The 16054-nt window shown below is 37.0% G+C and overlaps 1 protein-coding gene across 1 annotated transcript in view; it reads left to right on the top strand.

The window, feature by feature from the left end:
- The window catches only part of TTC27 (tetratricopeptide repeat domain 27), a 146187-nt gene that overhangs the window by 65529 nt on the left and 64604 nt on the right, over positions 1-16054 (top strand). The window contains exon 11 of the mRNA XM_069494121.1: positions 13425-13520. Coding sequence (XP_069350222.1) covers positions 13425-13520 — 96 coding nt within the window. The remainder of the gene's footprint in view (positions 1-13424; positions 13521-16054) is intronic.

The following is a 16054-nucleotide window of genomic DNA, read 5'->3' as shown; positions in this document are numbered from 1 at the left end:
CTAACACTTGCTCATTATAAAAAATGTAAGCAATATAGAAGTGGAAAGTAAAAAACAACAGCTTTCTTTTTCCCTTGCTTGTCTTCCAATCTCAACAATTTCTACCCTCTAAACTTCTTTTCACACAGAAACATAAATACATTAGCATAAATGGGATCATATAATCCATGTTGCTTTATACCCGTTTGCCCTCTTATCGTAACAGCTTGATCAACTCTGCATGCCAATACCTGTGAATCTATCTCATTCATTCCAACAGTCACGTGTCACTCTGTTAAATAGAGGTGCTACAATTTGTTTAACCAATCCCCTATTTTTGAAGGTGTCCATTAATGAGTATATTTTTATTTTTAAATTGCATATTAAAAATTTCAGTACTGCACATAATAAAAAAATCTAGTTCACGCAGAAGGATTTTAAATGAAAGATATAAATCCTTCCCCAATTCCTAGTTCATTTTTAGCAGTTTCTTTTTTAGTTGTTATTCTAGTGGTTTCCATTATAACTTTAAATATTTATACTTCTTTAAATACTTCTGTTTCTTGATTTGTCATCTTTAGATACTAGCTGTTGCTTCCATGCTGAGATTGATGAGCTCATTGCACCTCTCATCCCTTCTTCCATTTTTATGTTATTTCTTAGTTGTTATAGATTGTTATTGTGTATTTTTGTGTGTAATTTTTGTCATGTGTTTGGTCTATGTGTTGATTTTAAAAACTTTAATCCAATTTTACAGCATTATAATTATGGTTATGTGTTTATTCATAACCATTCAACCATAACCATAATTATTCAACCAAATGGTGTGATTGGACCCATGGAGAAGAAAATATGGTGCCTTGTCTCTAAATCTTTGCTACTGGAAGGAAACTATTACAAGAATCAAGGTCCAGGGAATTCTCCATTAATTTCTATTTTATTCTCTTTGCTAGGTCATAGTCAGCTACCATTGTTTCTTTCGTCTCAGGTGTTATCTTTCTTGTTTTCCCCTTTTTTTTTTTTTTTTTTGTTGGTAACTTTTTCATATGAAGAATATGTATGGTAAAATTAGAGTCTTTGTAAAAAGTATTTTTCCATCATAATTTAGTAATTTGGCTGGACTTTAAATGAGGTCATTATGTTTAAATATATATCTTCCAGCATCCCTGTTTGTTGATAAGTGTAGCAGTCTGATTCTAGTCCTATTTTATGTTTCTTTTCTTCTCGTTTTGAAAATTTTTAGAATTTTCTCTTCATTCTTAGAATTCTGACTATATCTACATTTGAGCCTGGTCCCTGGAGTCATAATAATAGCTGAGTATGCCTTGGACAAACTACTTAACCTTTCTGTGCCTCAGTTTCCTCATGTATGTAATGGGAGTTTTTATGAGGACATATGAGTTAATATTTAAAGCAGTGTCTCTCAGGTGGCAAGTGCTTAGTAAATGTTAGTGGTCATGTTGTCATGTTGTTATTTGTCTCCTGGAGGATAAACTAGGTTCTTTAACTGTGAGCAATCGTGTCTCTATAGTTCAGAGGAGTTGTCTTCTGTTATTTCTTTATACTTTTTCCTTCATTTTTAAAAAAACTTCTTCCTCCAATTCAGTTTTGCAATTGGAATTTTAGTATACCTGTGTGGAAACCTCCTGGGTCTGTCTTGCATGACTCTTTTCTTAAAGGCTTTATCTCTTTGTCTTTTTGCTTGATTGTTATACGAGATTTCTTCTACCTTTTCTTCTGTATCCACTGGTTTTGATCATTAGCCCAATTCCTAATATTCAGTCTATCCATGAACTTTTTTATTTTGACAATTATTTTTAATTTTCAGGAGGTCTGTATTTTTCTGATTGTTCTTATTCATAATAACCATTTCTTATTTTATAGATGCAGTATCTCATTTAATTTTTTTGCATATTAGAATTTTAAAAATTGTTTTCTTTCCATGAATTCTCTCTTCTCAGAGGTGAATTGTTTTATATGTTCATCCTGGCCCTTCTTTTTCATAGATATTGCTTTTCCTTAAATGCCTGATGATTGCCAAAGTTGATCATATTGATGCTTAATGTGAGTTCCCTCTGTAGTTATATGGGTCTCATCACCTTAGAGGCTTTTCCTTTGAGTGGGAGGGCTGACTGCAGACTTTGCACATGTGGCCAGAGTGTGTCTAACTAGCAGCCTTCTCTAGGATTGGCATGGATCTTCCCTCTACGTCTTCCTCTAGGGACCTGAACTGGGGATCTGAGGTAATTGGGCCCTCTCGCTGTTGTAATAGAGATGCTTCTCTTTTTAAGTAGCCCCCACACCTTCTGTTGCTTCATCCCTCATTCCTTTCCTTATGACAAGACATGTGAGACTGAGACAGTATCTCCTAGATGTGCAAGGTGGCAGTATGCTTGAGCCTCAGAGGCAGAGTAAGCATCCAGAGGAGGTAGTAGCAGGACCAAGATCCCACGTGAAGAGCCAAGAATAAGAGATAGAGACCCAATTAGGAGGACCTCCTCTCAGTGAGTGTCTGAAGCATAGCCAGTGGTACTGAGCTACAGAAGTCATAGTCTGGAATACTGGATCACCCTCACCAAAATGACAACCCAACAGATGAGCTACGCCTAGAGCAGTGAACTAAACAATGTGTGAGGTATTCTCATGTTGAACTTAGAGGCTTCAAAAGATGCAGAAGGCTTACAGTGGTTAGGAGAGGCACCTGTTCATCAAGAAAAAGGTTAAAGTGTTTAAAGGATGGGATAGCAGGGTCAGAGAAAGATTTAACAACCCAGAAAATGGGTATGAGGTTGACTATATGGGAAACTTACATTAGCTGTACATCAAACGTATTAACAGGGGCCTCCTTTTATGCCCCCAGACCTAGCTCATCAGAATTGCCCACTGTATGGTGGAAAGGAAGAGAGCTAGCCTGGGAGGATCATCTCACCTTGAGAATAACGATGTAAGTGTGTGGTTCTCTCTAAGGGATGGGGATATGACAGTGAGAAAGAAGCACAAATGTAGGAATGTAATATTTAGTCAAACCAAGCAGGAGACAACACCGCATGTTCTCAGGTGCAGGTCTGGCCTCCCCAGGATGCCGCAGTTTCCCATGAAGACGTCCAGCTATGGATGTCCACCTCCCCATGGAGTGACAGTGCCAATAGCTCCCCTTGGTATTGTCACAGGGGCAAAGGATGATTTGTGCTGCCTGCCACCTCCTGTCCTCCAGCCAAATACTGATCATGAGGGCAAGTTTCCATCAGCAGCCCTAGGCTTTTGACCTGTCTTAGCTGCCTTCTAAATTATGAGAGAAGGCTTGCAGAAGTTCACTCTTATCCACTAGCTAATATGCGAATTAATGTACTTTAGGGTCATCATCATTTTTCAGGTAGACTGTTTCAACCCTCCTCACTTTCTCTCCTTAACACAGACTGGCCTCCCCTCTTTCTTGTGGCACCTTTGTTGATAAATCAACTGACTATATGTGTTTATTTCTGGACTCTGTATTTTCATAGCTGTATTTCAGCATTTAGTACTTATATTATGCTTTATTTGGAAACCTTTCCTTGACAGCTAGTGTGTGAGCTTTTTGAGGGGTCAGGTTCTATATTTTACTTATTTTTATATTCTCAAAATGGGCACTCAATGGATGTTTGCTAAATGTCGAGTTTGAAAAGAAATGAATTTTGAATTACCTACTTATTAGCGGGACTAATTGAGACTTAGCTAAAGTAAAGACTGAATTTTCATCTGGCACTTCAGTAATCTGAGAGCTGTAGAGACCAGCCTTTCTGATATCATTCCAGTCCAAATTCTCAGTACAGTAACAAGCCCCAATGCCAAAGCTAATAGGAACAGAGTAGTCACTATGATCACATTGAGGTTAATAGTTCCCACAGGGCAGTAATTCACAGTTTAGTTGGTTGTATTTTTTTTTTTTAAGAGAAAGGAAAAGAGATAAAGGCATGTCAGTTTTTTTTATTGAGTTTCCTAAGAAAATGATGAATTAATGCATAAATCACTACACTTTGAGCTCATAAGAAGAAGTGATAAGAGACTGGAGTTTGTGAATTAACTCCTTAATTAACTGGAAAAACGTTCATTCTATATTTCTCAGCGTAGCTTTTCCTTTATATTACAAACTGGTCACTTATTCTATTAATACATTAAAAATTTCTCTCCCATGTTTTAGTGTTTCAGGATCTTCATGTGCTCAATTATATTTTCACATATTGTTTTCACAAAAGTACATCCACATGTATTATATTTGGCAGACCTGGTATTGACCTTGATGTGTAACTGTGAGTGGGGAATATATGGCTGTCATATGGACACTGAAGAAGGACTGGGAGGTGGAAGAGGTGACAAGAGCTAGTCATTCAGGCTGACCTTGGCTGTATTTGGCTTGCCTAACGAGTGGTTATGGCTTCAAATTTGAGAAACTACATTTGATTTTCAGACTTATTTCGAACATCCTTCTCCTAAATGTAAGGTGCTTATAATGGACAGATTGAAGTTTAGAGCTTTTCAAGACTATTGACACTTTCGCTTCAGTAAAGTTTAAAAACAGGTCTTAATAAGGAATCTTTTGGTTGTAAGGGACAGAAACCCAATTCAAAATGGCCATAGAGAAGAAAATTAAAAAAAAAAAAAAAAAGGAAGTTTTTTGGCTATTATAGCTGGGAGGGGTAGGGGTATTCCAGTTCAGAGATAGCTGCATTCAGGGGCTCAAACAGATCATCAGCTCTTTCTCTCTCTCTCTTTTCTCACCCTCATTCTCATAGCTCTGCTTTTTTCTGCCTTCTTAAGAATCAGGAAGTTTGTTGTCAGAATAGCAGCAGATTCATTATCCAGAGACTCCACAATCCAAAAGGAAAAGAAATCACATGCTCGCTAAGGCCGAAGTTAAGCTTCCTAACCTCATGTGCTTCACGTGCCTTATCTGTAGAGTGGGGACAGCAGCCACGCCTACCTCCTACCAGCACTGATACTCATGAAATGCTTGGAATAGTGCCTGGCACCTAGTCAGTCTTTGATAAATGTGGACTGTTACATTCACTTTACAGGAGGGGAAGTTTAGGTACTGATTAAAAGCAAGCATGACTACCTAGGAAATCTGAACATTGGGATAATTACAGTGCTTCATGTGTAGTAGTCTGGGTCATGCCATTGAGCTTTTCAAATACCTGAGACATGAAAATGTATTTTACATTCTAGCTCTGTATTTCATCTGCATTAATAACAATGTGCATATGCATTTGAAAGTTATTGGAAAGTATATTAGGATTTGCTCATGATTGTAGCTGTGCTTTTGTTTGTTAGAATAATTACAGTTACTACTGTTTATACAGAGCTATATATAGTTATTACCCTTTAATTAACTGTGTATTATTACTTTTGCTTACCATTTATATGCAGATACTAAATAATCCGAGTAAGTAGGCATTATCTATTAATACATTTTTTTTTTTTTTTTGAGACAGAGTCTCACTCTGTTGCCCGGGCTAGAGTGAGTGCCATGGCGTCAGCCTAGCTCACAGCAACCTCAAACTCCTGGGCTCAAGCGATCCTCCTGCCTCAGCCTCCCGAGTAGCTGGGACTACAGGCATGCACCACCATGCCCGGCAAATTTTTTGTATATATATATTTTAGTTGTCCATATAATTTCTTTCTATTTTTAGTAGAGACGGGGTCTCACTCTTGCTCAGGCTGGTCTCGAACTCCTGACCTTGAGCGATCCACCCGCCTCGGCCTCCCAGAGTGCTAGGATTACAGGCGTGAGCCACCACGCCCGGCCTATTAATACATTTTTACTGATGAAGAAACTGAGGGATAGAAAATTTAAGTGACTCACCCATGGTCTTAGAGCTGAGCTAGAATTTAAACCAGGCCTACCTGATTTCGAAGTCCATGCTTTTATCTGCCATGCCTTAAGGAAGCTAGGAGAACTGGCTTAAAAAGGAAACATGGTATCAGTAGAAGACTTGGCATAATCTGGAGGAAAGGAGTTGAATGAGCATAAGCAGGAAGAAGTGAATAGAGGCTTTTGTGAGAAAGGTTTTGGTTGTGGAATTCAGCCTCTAAAGTCCTACAATTTAGGTGGAAGGGATAGGAAATGGAACACACACAATATCAGGATATGGTACTGTGTGGGAAAGGAACATGCAAATGGATGAGTGAAATCAGCTTCTGATAAGGCCAAGAAAGGGGGCTGCCCAGAGGGACGCTGATAGACTGAATCCAGGATATGAGCTTCATGATAATAGAGTTGTAAAAAATATGCAATGACTAGTTCGTAGATAAGTGGGATCAGAAAGGGACAAGTGACATACAACATAATATATACTTTATTAGTGATAATGAAAAGTAAAAAACCCTAGAAAGTGACAGAAAAGTAAAAAATAGTTAATAGCAAAGGAACTTATTAATAGGATGGAGTATAATTATACCCATTTAAAGCACACTTCCAAAGGCACCAAATAATAACTTCAGTCACATTCTAGAGACCACAAACCTAAGTTCTTTGGACAAGGTCAGATTATGTTGATTGAATTGATGCTTTAGTTTTCCCTGCGATAGCATTCTGTGTACATCTTAATACCCTTAGGCAGCATTTCCCAAACTTGCCTGAGCATACAAACATCACCTCCTGGAGTGCTTATTAAAATATAGATCTTTAGCCTAGCTGTCAGAGCTTCTGGGTTGGAGTGTGGGTGATGGTTATGGGTGTGTGTGGGAAAGACTGCCTTAAGCAGAGGTAGCCTGTTAATCTATAGCAGCTCCAGATGTTTTTCTGTCTCATGCCCAGGTACACACAGAAGAGAGACTAAAAGGGCATTCACCAAGCTCTGGAGGCCAGTGCTGTGATTTAACAGGGGACTGAGTGGCAGCAGGAAATTTCCAGAGTGACTGTTGAGGGCTGACTACCTGGGGCCAATTGAAATTGAGCTCTCTTAAGAACAGGTGCTTTGCATTTGACTGGGACCTACTCAGGAAAGTAGTATCTAATGATTATTAGACTCAACTATTTTAACTTTCAAAGAAAAGATAATGCTAGGAATTTAAAATATTCACGCAGGTTTTAATAATCAATAAATATTTATTATTCTTTGAACTTTTGTATTATTTGCAGATTATAAACAGGCCAACTTGTACTCTCATTTCCTAATCTCTTAAGACAAGATAATACATAAGAACTTTAAAGTACTTCCTTAAACACTGAGCAAGGTCCCCAGGAGAAGTATTGGGAGAAAGTTGGATATAGGTGAGGTATAGGGAAGGCATGAGAGCTTATACATCTACTAATCCTAAGGCAGCAGTTCTCAGAGTCTGGTTTGTAGGTCAAAACTATCTTTATAATAAGACTGAGACATAATTTACCTTTTCTCTCTGTTGATAATTGCATATTGGTGCAGAAACAGTGGGGCGGGGGGAGTCAAACTGCTTGCCCCTTTGCTCAGATCAAGGTAGGGGCACCAGACTGTGCTAGTAGTCACTGTGTGTTTCACTATCACACATTCATAATTTAAAAAAAAAGACTTTTATATACAAATGTCTTATGAAGGAGTAAATATTATTTTATTATCTTTACCCTTGAGACCATGCCTTTTTAATATTCAATGTGTTGAAATTCAAAATGCAAAACACTTGTGCTGCTTGCGTAAGTGCAATGCTTGTCTCAAGAAAAAGCTGAACTATCTGTTTTTTCCTTGGAACACTGTTTTAACTAGAAAGAACTGCTGACAGACAAACTGTAGGTATTTGGATTTGGATATTTGACAGGAATTTCCTCAAAAATGAATGAAGTAAGCTCACCAGTTCAAGGAAAATAATTGACGGTGTTTATTAGCAATGATACAATTCTGACCTTTGAAGAAAAAAATGAGAGTTTTGGGAAACTTGAATCTGCAACTGTGAATGCAACAGCTTCCTAATATTTCAAGTATTGGGACAAGAGTTTTTTGATGCGACTGGTGGTGATATTAATGCTTGAAATTTTTTGGTTTTATATGAAATGTGTCAACATTGGGAATGTAAGCTTATCCAAATGACCGATGCATGGTGTTAAAAAATCAAGCCTGGGTAAACAAGATCTATTCAAAGTGCAAGGTAGACCAGTGAGTATTTTTGTTTTTTGATTTTAGACCAGGGGATTTTAATGTAACAGAGTATTTAATGTGACGAAGAAAAGTTCATTGATAGAATTTCAAATTCCACATTGTAAGTAACCTTTAAGAAACCACCATATGTTGAATTTTGGTGTAGTGTCAAAGAATGACATCCACAATTAACTGAAAAAGCTCCTAACGTTCTCCTCCCTTTTCCAACTACATATCTGTGTGAGGCGAGATTTTCTTCATAAACTTCAACCAAAATATCGTATTGTAACAGATTGACTACAGAAGCAAATCTGATAATCTAGCTGTCATCTATTAAATCAGACATTAAAGAGATTTGCAAAATTGTAAGACAATGCCACACTTTTCAAGACTCTTTTTGTTTTGTTTTGGAAAACATAGTTATTTTTCATAAAAACATGCTATTTATGTTAATATAATAAATCTGTTATTTTAAAATGAATTAATAAACATTTAAATTTTTCTTGGTTTAAATTTCCAATATGATAAATGTTGATAGATTATAACCCACAGAAACAAAAACTCTTTGGAATCCCTCAGTAATTTATAAGAGTTTAAAGGGGTTCTGAAACCAAAAAGTAGAACTGCTAACCCAAGGTGGGCTGATTAAGGGAGTGTTCGAGACATCCATGTGAGTGTCCTTGAGGGCTGCCTCTTTATCTTCATCTCTTCACTCTGGAATCACATAAGTTAGTAGACCCAGTTCCTTCCAGTCCACACTCTAAATTCTGTCTGTGTTTAGGACAGAAGCAATAAGTGCGCATCTTCTTGACCAGGTTCACACCCTGACTCCCATATTATGGGATTTAGGAGAAAAAAAGATGATTAAATAGAGTTCTCAATATTTTTCTATGAGAAGCTATTCTGTTTCCATAGATCTGACCGTTGTCCACATAGTTATGACAGAAGGTTTTAATGAAGCTGCCAACTCTGGTCTTTGGAGTCAGACAGGCTCACCTAGTTCATGGCTTTATGACTCTGGGCAAGTCATTTTTATCTCTTAGAGCTACAGTTTTCCTATGTATGAGGTAAAACTGGGTTAACAATAGGTTTAATGGTGTTGTTGATACTTAGGTGTGTTAATAGATTTTGTCGTTCTCCCTCTTCCCACTGGAAATTTTCTTGGCTTAGGGGTTTGAGATGGCAGTTAGCTTGAGTACTCTATTTGTAAATCACAGCTGAATGACTTCGGACTCTTGTCAGAGAAACTGTTCAGCCCAACTGTTGGATATATTTTATTAAGTACATAGTTTAATAATAAATCTCATCTCCCCCTCCACACACACACACACAAAGATTGCACAACAAAGCAAGTATAAGGTGATTTGGCATATGATCAGTCATACGTTTTAGATTATCAGCTAATTCTACTCAGCTCTTCAGAAAGCCAATAAACACTTGGAAATCATGCTAGTGAGAATGAATAGCTTTCAGGGAAAGGGCAGTTCCTTTGGGACTAGCTCTGCTCTTTTGGAGATGTATGTGCCATACTTTTAGATACAAGCTCATAAATAAAGTCTAAATCATACCAGATCTTGTTCTGAATTGTCCTCATGTGCTAAATCACTCTCCATGGGCTAATTTTAAAATGTAGTCTTGATCTTCTCTTGTTCTTCTGAGAAGTTTTTACTCTATTGAAAACAGAGCATTGGAAAAAGAGGGACATTATTGCTTTCTAGAGTTTTATCCTTTTTTTTATCCTTTTATTCCCCATTCCATAGAGATATCCCCTGACCTGTGGTACAGTGGCTCCTGGAAGATTTGGCAGTTGTTGTTGTATGGAGTCGGGGGAATCCATATGCACAAATATGTTTTCTCAAAGGACACTCAAAGTATAAATGCTTTTTAAGTGGAGTTTGGGAAAAATGATATTAAAAGGGAGTTTTAAAACCTGAAAACAGTCTCATGTCACAATAGTCCAGGCAGCCTGGCATCATCTCTGGGCGGTGCTCCAGAGAGTTCCTCATGCTCTGCTTGTTATCTTTTCCATTTATCCACATCTCTCAGTCACCCTCCCACAGTAGATTCTGTCTTGCTTCAAGCCACACTTGATGATTGGTTTAGGGTATATTCACTAGCCCCCTTCATTTTTTTTTTTTTTTTTTTTGGGAGACAGAGAGCTCTGTTGCCTGGGCTAGAGTACTGTGGCATCATTGTAGCTCATAGCAGCCTCAAACTCCTGGGCTCAAGCGATCCTCCTGCCTCAGCCTCCCAGAGTGCTAGAGTTGCAGGCATGAGCCACCACGCCGGGATCCTACCCCCATTTTTGACATTGCCATCTGTCCTCAAAGACCATCTCCATACAGTTTTTACTTTATGACCAAGTGCCCATGACTTTCAGATGTGAAATTCATGAAATTTAAAAACTGGAAAGAGAAAATAGGTAGGTGAAAGGGTAGGGCACACTGCTTTAGAGACCATTTCCCTAAATTTCTGGGCTTATGTGAAAGCTTGCAAAGTGCTGCTTTCTCACTGAGCACATTTGTATTCATGTTCATGCATAGAAATATACACAGTAGTTAGAGGCTTCACTTTCATGCCATTCCATTCTCCTAACATTCTAACGTCATCTTCCATACTATCGGGGCACTTGGTTTGCTTCTAACAAATGTACATGATACTTGTGTTCAGCTAATGGTGCCTAAAATTAACCAACAAACCTCAAATGCTTGAAATAAAACAAAATACTCTTGATAAAGCCATACTCATAGACAGCTGGAAGCACAAGGATCATTTAAAAAATCATCTCATAGATGAGTATCATTGTGGTTAAATGACTTGCTATTTGGGGTTGGATCCAGAACAGAATCCAAGTGACTTCACTTGCCCGCACTGCGTTTCCCATTTGCTGTACCTGTAAGGACTCCAATTTGGTTGAATGTGATGGAATTACCTCAGAATGAGTTTCTAGAAATCATCTTACTCTAAGAAACCTAGAGATGTACTGTAACAATAACCCTGTATTTTCAGTAAATCAGCAAATAAAAAAAAGAGTATGGTGGATCCAGTAGAGGAAATGAGCAAATAACAGTACAGCTATCACCTCTTACTTTTGTATATTAATTTAATATTCTTAGTTTTTATTGGTAGGTAAGTATTATTTAGATGGTTATCATGGCTAAGGTAGGAGGAAGTTCCTTCTGTGCAGGAGTGAAGATGGGCTATAGTTCTGTTTTTAATCTTTATCCTGCACATGGCTTAATCAAGTTCTTACACAGGGGCTTATTCATGGTATCCAGTTTAAATAAGTGTTGGTTCTCTGCACTCTAAGTGGTCTTTGCCATTTTAAAGAGTATCCAGGACTATCAGAGACACTTAGATACTCTAAGATCATCCACAGTCTCTGAGAGTATCTGAAATATGTAATAAATCTGTTTATTAATAAATCAGGAAATACTGAGCACTTAATATGTCTTAGCTGGTTGCAGTAACTACAGCAAACAACATGAGTTTTGTTTGAAAATAATTTTTTTTTTGCATTTTATTAGGTCTTTTAGTAAAAGGAAATTTGACAGTGTTGCTTTTGTTTTGTTCATGTTATTTCTAAATGAGCATTAGTTATTTTTGTCCCCCTACCCCATTTTGATTCTGCCCTCCTTTTCATGAAGTAGTTCAGTGATCTCTTTATTTATGTATTGTAACCATATGTATTCAGCCAGACATTATTCTTCTCTACCCTCCCTCCCATAACTAAACAGCTTTGGGCAGAAGCATGCAATCTTTTTGCTATTAAGTTACTGTGAAGTAAGGCCAGAAAGCTTTAAACATATTTTGAATGAGATGGTTTAGGAGTCTGGTTATGTCTCAATTTGTTCTGACTGACTTGGTTGAATAACATCTTGGATTGTCAAAGAAGTGTTGTGTAATGAACATTTTCTCACACTTGTGCTCATTCTACTTGTGCTCATTCCTAGGCTAACAAACATATCTCCCACCTAGTATAATAAAGAGAACTTATAATTTAGGAGCAGTTTCCCTGCTCAGAAACTGGTCTCCTTGTCTTAGGTTTTTACAAGGACATGGTAGATTCCTGTCCTTTTCTTTCTTCTGAGCAAATTTGGACTTGCTACGTCTTGTACTTTTTAAAAAAAAATTCCATTTTTAAAATTAATTTTGTAAAACTTTGAAACAATTTCAAACTTACAGAAGAGTTGCAAGTGCAGTGTAACTGTCTTTTGTATCTTGAAGTTTTGGAGAGTAAGTTGCCGACATGGTACTTAATCATCCTCAAATACAACAAGGACATTCTCCTACCTAACCCAATGTGTGCATTAAAAGCAGAACATTAGCATTGACATATTACTAACATCTAATTCTCATAAGAGAGGTCTGAGAAAACTAGTCAACTGGCAAACAATGAAAATGTGAGTACTGCATTATAGAAAAAAGGTCATGATAATTCACAGTTGAGAGAAGGTATAAGTATATAATATCAGACAAATATGTATACTTAACATAAACTTATTGGCAAGTGAAGAGGCAGGAGAAGATGAGCATGGTAATGGGGCTGCTGTCCATGTGTTTGTCTAGGAATTCCAGAGTGTACTTGCATTCACCTTGATGCTGAATGTGTGAGCTCTTTTGATGGCGATCCCTTGACCACCAGATAGTGCTGGTAGCCTTTGCCATAGCAGATGGCCCTGGTACCTTTTCTCAGAGTCAGCCATCTTGGTCTTGTTGGTCTGCTGCTTGATGTAGCTTCTGAGAGTTTAGTTATTTACTACCAGTAGAGGAATTTCAGTACAGGAGGGATTCTTCAATGCACATAGCTTGTGGCTGCCCACTGCACCATGCAGATGGTCTTGTGTGAATGAATGTCCAGCCTTATTACTCTGTTGCTGAAGAGTGAGAGAACCTGCTCTCTCTGACTAGAGGCCTACTTTTTTCTTTCACTTTATTCCTGAGAAAATAATCCTAGATGAGTTCTTCATATAATTTTTTTTCTGATTTATATTAGAAAGTGTCATCGTCAAAGTGGCATTATGTTGTGAAATAGATACGCTAAAGAACAGTTTTTCTTAGAAAAACTAAAAAGGCTTATCAATAAGGCTAGTTCTTTGAATGAACTATTATAGGAAATCTTAGTTTTAAAACTATTTTCCTGTTCAGTTTTTAATGTACATGTTTCTGTAAGTGTTGATAAACTATAAAGTTTTTTAAACATTTAAAGAAATTCAAGAAAAAAATTCACACATCACCTTATCAAAATGACTTGAGTTCTTTATTGTTTATATGTACATTTATATAACTTTGACAATAAGAATCTTGTCTTTATTAAAGTTATTACACGTATAGATTCTGATTCTGATATGTGTTCTTAAGGCTCTCGCAGACCAATTTGAAGATGAAACTACATCTGTATTGGAACGTCTGAAGATTTTCTATTGTTGTCAAGTACCACCTTACTGGGCCATTCAGGTATTTTTGTTGTTTGTCATTAGGTATGAAAAATACTTTGCATTAGAAAGGTAAATGCATTAGAAAAGAATGATTTAAATTTGTTTGAATTTTCAAATATTTCAGTCAAAAGAATAAAAATATCTAGCTGGAGACTGCTAACTACTTCAGATTGCCTTTTTTTTTTTTGAGACAGAATCTTGCTCAGTCGCCCCAGGTAGAGGGCACTGACATCACCTCAAACTCCTCAGCTCAAGTAGCTGGGACTATACGTGTGAGCCATCACACCTGGTCAAGTTGCTGTTTTGATTAAAGCAATGTTAGGTTCATAAAACTTTTTAAGAGAATTAAAAACTATATTAAATAGAATCCTACAAGTTAAATAATAGGAAAACTATAAATGCTTTCATTTTCAAAATAATTTCTTTGAAGAAATGGGGTCTTGCAGTGTTGCCAGGTTGGAGTGCAGTGGCCATTCATAGGAGCGATCATGGTGCATTACAGCTTTGAACTCCTGGGCTCAAGCAATCCTCCTGCCTTAGCCTTAAGAACAGTTGAGATGACAGGCGCACACCACCATACCCAGCTTCAAAATAAATTTTTATATTTAAAATATAGGACTTATATTTTATATAAATATTTTGTATTTATATTTATAAATATTTTATATTTAAAATAAGGACTTTCTGCCAGAGCATGAACCTTGTAACTAAATTGTTTACGAAAAGTAAAAGAGAGCATTTATTCGGTATACATATGTTGTGAGATACTGTTAACTGCTATCCTCTTTCTGAGGGTGTGCGAAACCTAGGGCAGTCCTTGAAACCCCTTATTAGGGTAGAGATTCTGGCTCCTTGTCCACGTAGTTCACCTATATAGGTCTGGTTCCCCTATTTTTTAAAATTTTAGCACTGAAGATAGACACCTAGTCCAATTTTTTAATTTTACAGAAGAGAAATTGAGGCCCAGTGCAGTTAACTTTCCAGTGTTGATCACACAATTGTATGTGAACTAGAGCCCTGGTTTCCTGACTTTTAGTCTCGTTTCCCTCCTTTCCTGATCTCTTCATTGGGTTGTATACCAGCTAATAACAACCAACTTTTGCTGTACATTTAGTATAATGCGTGTGCTTTGTTCTGCATTTCACACACGTTATTTTAGTGCAACAATTTTGTGAAATAGCTCCATTTTACAGATGAGGAAGCTATGGCACAGAGGAGTTAAGTGGAGTCAAATGGTGTCAGCCAGCAGTTTCTAGATGATTTAGTAGCTATTGTCATTTTAATCAGCTTCCTGTCCTCTCTGTCATGGAGTATACACACAGGTAGTTACTTAGAATTATAAATGCCAACCCACCATTCAGTGGTTCAGAATCCCTAATATAAGATTTCTCAAAGTAGGTTATATTCTTAAACACAGGGTAGAGCGGGAGGCTTATTACACATTGGAATCCACTTTATGTATTGAAGGAGTCTCAATAAAACATAAGCAAATAAAACGCTTTGCTATATATCTCAAAAGGAGTAGATTCTTCACCAAGAAGGTGTTTACAGCTGGAATTTTTCAGCATGTTTTTGACTCTGATCTGTGAAATTTGTTAAGTGCTTTGTATAATGTGGTTTGTGGTAGATAAACATTTCAGAGCTATTATTATGACAAAACCTGTCTGTTGGGGATGTTGTTCTTTATCTGTACCTGAACAGAAACATTAGGAAACTTAAATACTGTTTAAGTAGAATTTAGGCTAAATGTTTATTTTATCTTTCTAGAAAGCTGTATATTTTAGGATCCTTCGACAGTTAGATAAGGATCCTTTTTCATTAAGAAGTTTAATCACTTTTTGTGTTTTTTTTTTTTTTTTGAGACAGGGTCTGGCTCTGTCGCTCAGGCTAGAGTGCAGTGGCGTCATCATGGCTCATTGCAACCTCAAACTCCTGAGCTCAAGTGATCCTTCTGCCTCAGCCTCCCAAGTAGCCAGGCATGCACCATCACGCCCAGCCATTAAGAAATTAAATCACTTTTTCGTACTTCATAAGGAATAATCATATCTTTATGTGTTATTTTAAATATCAAGAAATAGCAGCACAATTTATTATGAATAGAGAATTAGTCTCTGTCACTAACTAGCCACATCGTCTTGGGTATCACCAACTTTCTTCATCTGTTAAGTGAAAAGATGGAACTACTGACTGCATCCGCACTAAGATTTGTTCAAGCTCCCACATGCTGTGTTCAGTTTTCAAAAATATCCAATCATATGCTCTAAAATAGCCAAATTCTCCTTTATTTCATGGGATACAGATGTTTTGGACCACTCCCCTTATTTATTTTGATAATATATTAGCTTATAATTTTTAGGCATAATTCATTTTACTTTCTAATATTGTCAATCTTGGACTCTCCGTATCCATTTGCTTCTTAACTCTTAAATATGTATTGAATTTGCGAAGAATAGTAAAAGCATATTTAAGAGAAAACAACACAGCTCTCACCAATATGCAACTATACCTTATTCAAGAACCTCATCTACATTTTTTTAACCTTCCTGATATTTT

Source organism: Eulemur rufifrons, chromosome 19 (assembly GCF_041146395.1).
Source record: "Eulemur rufifrons isolate Redbay chromosome 19, OSU_ERuf_1, whole genome shotgun sequence".
NCBI classification, from domain to species: Eukaryota; Metazoa; Chordata; class Mammalia; order Primates; family Lemuridae; genus Eulemur; species Eulemur rufifrons.
Note: the sequence above shows the minus strand (reverse complement) of the source record. Positions and strands in the feature narration are given on the sequence as shown.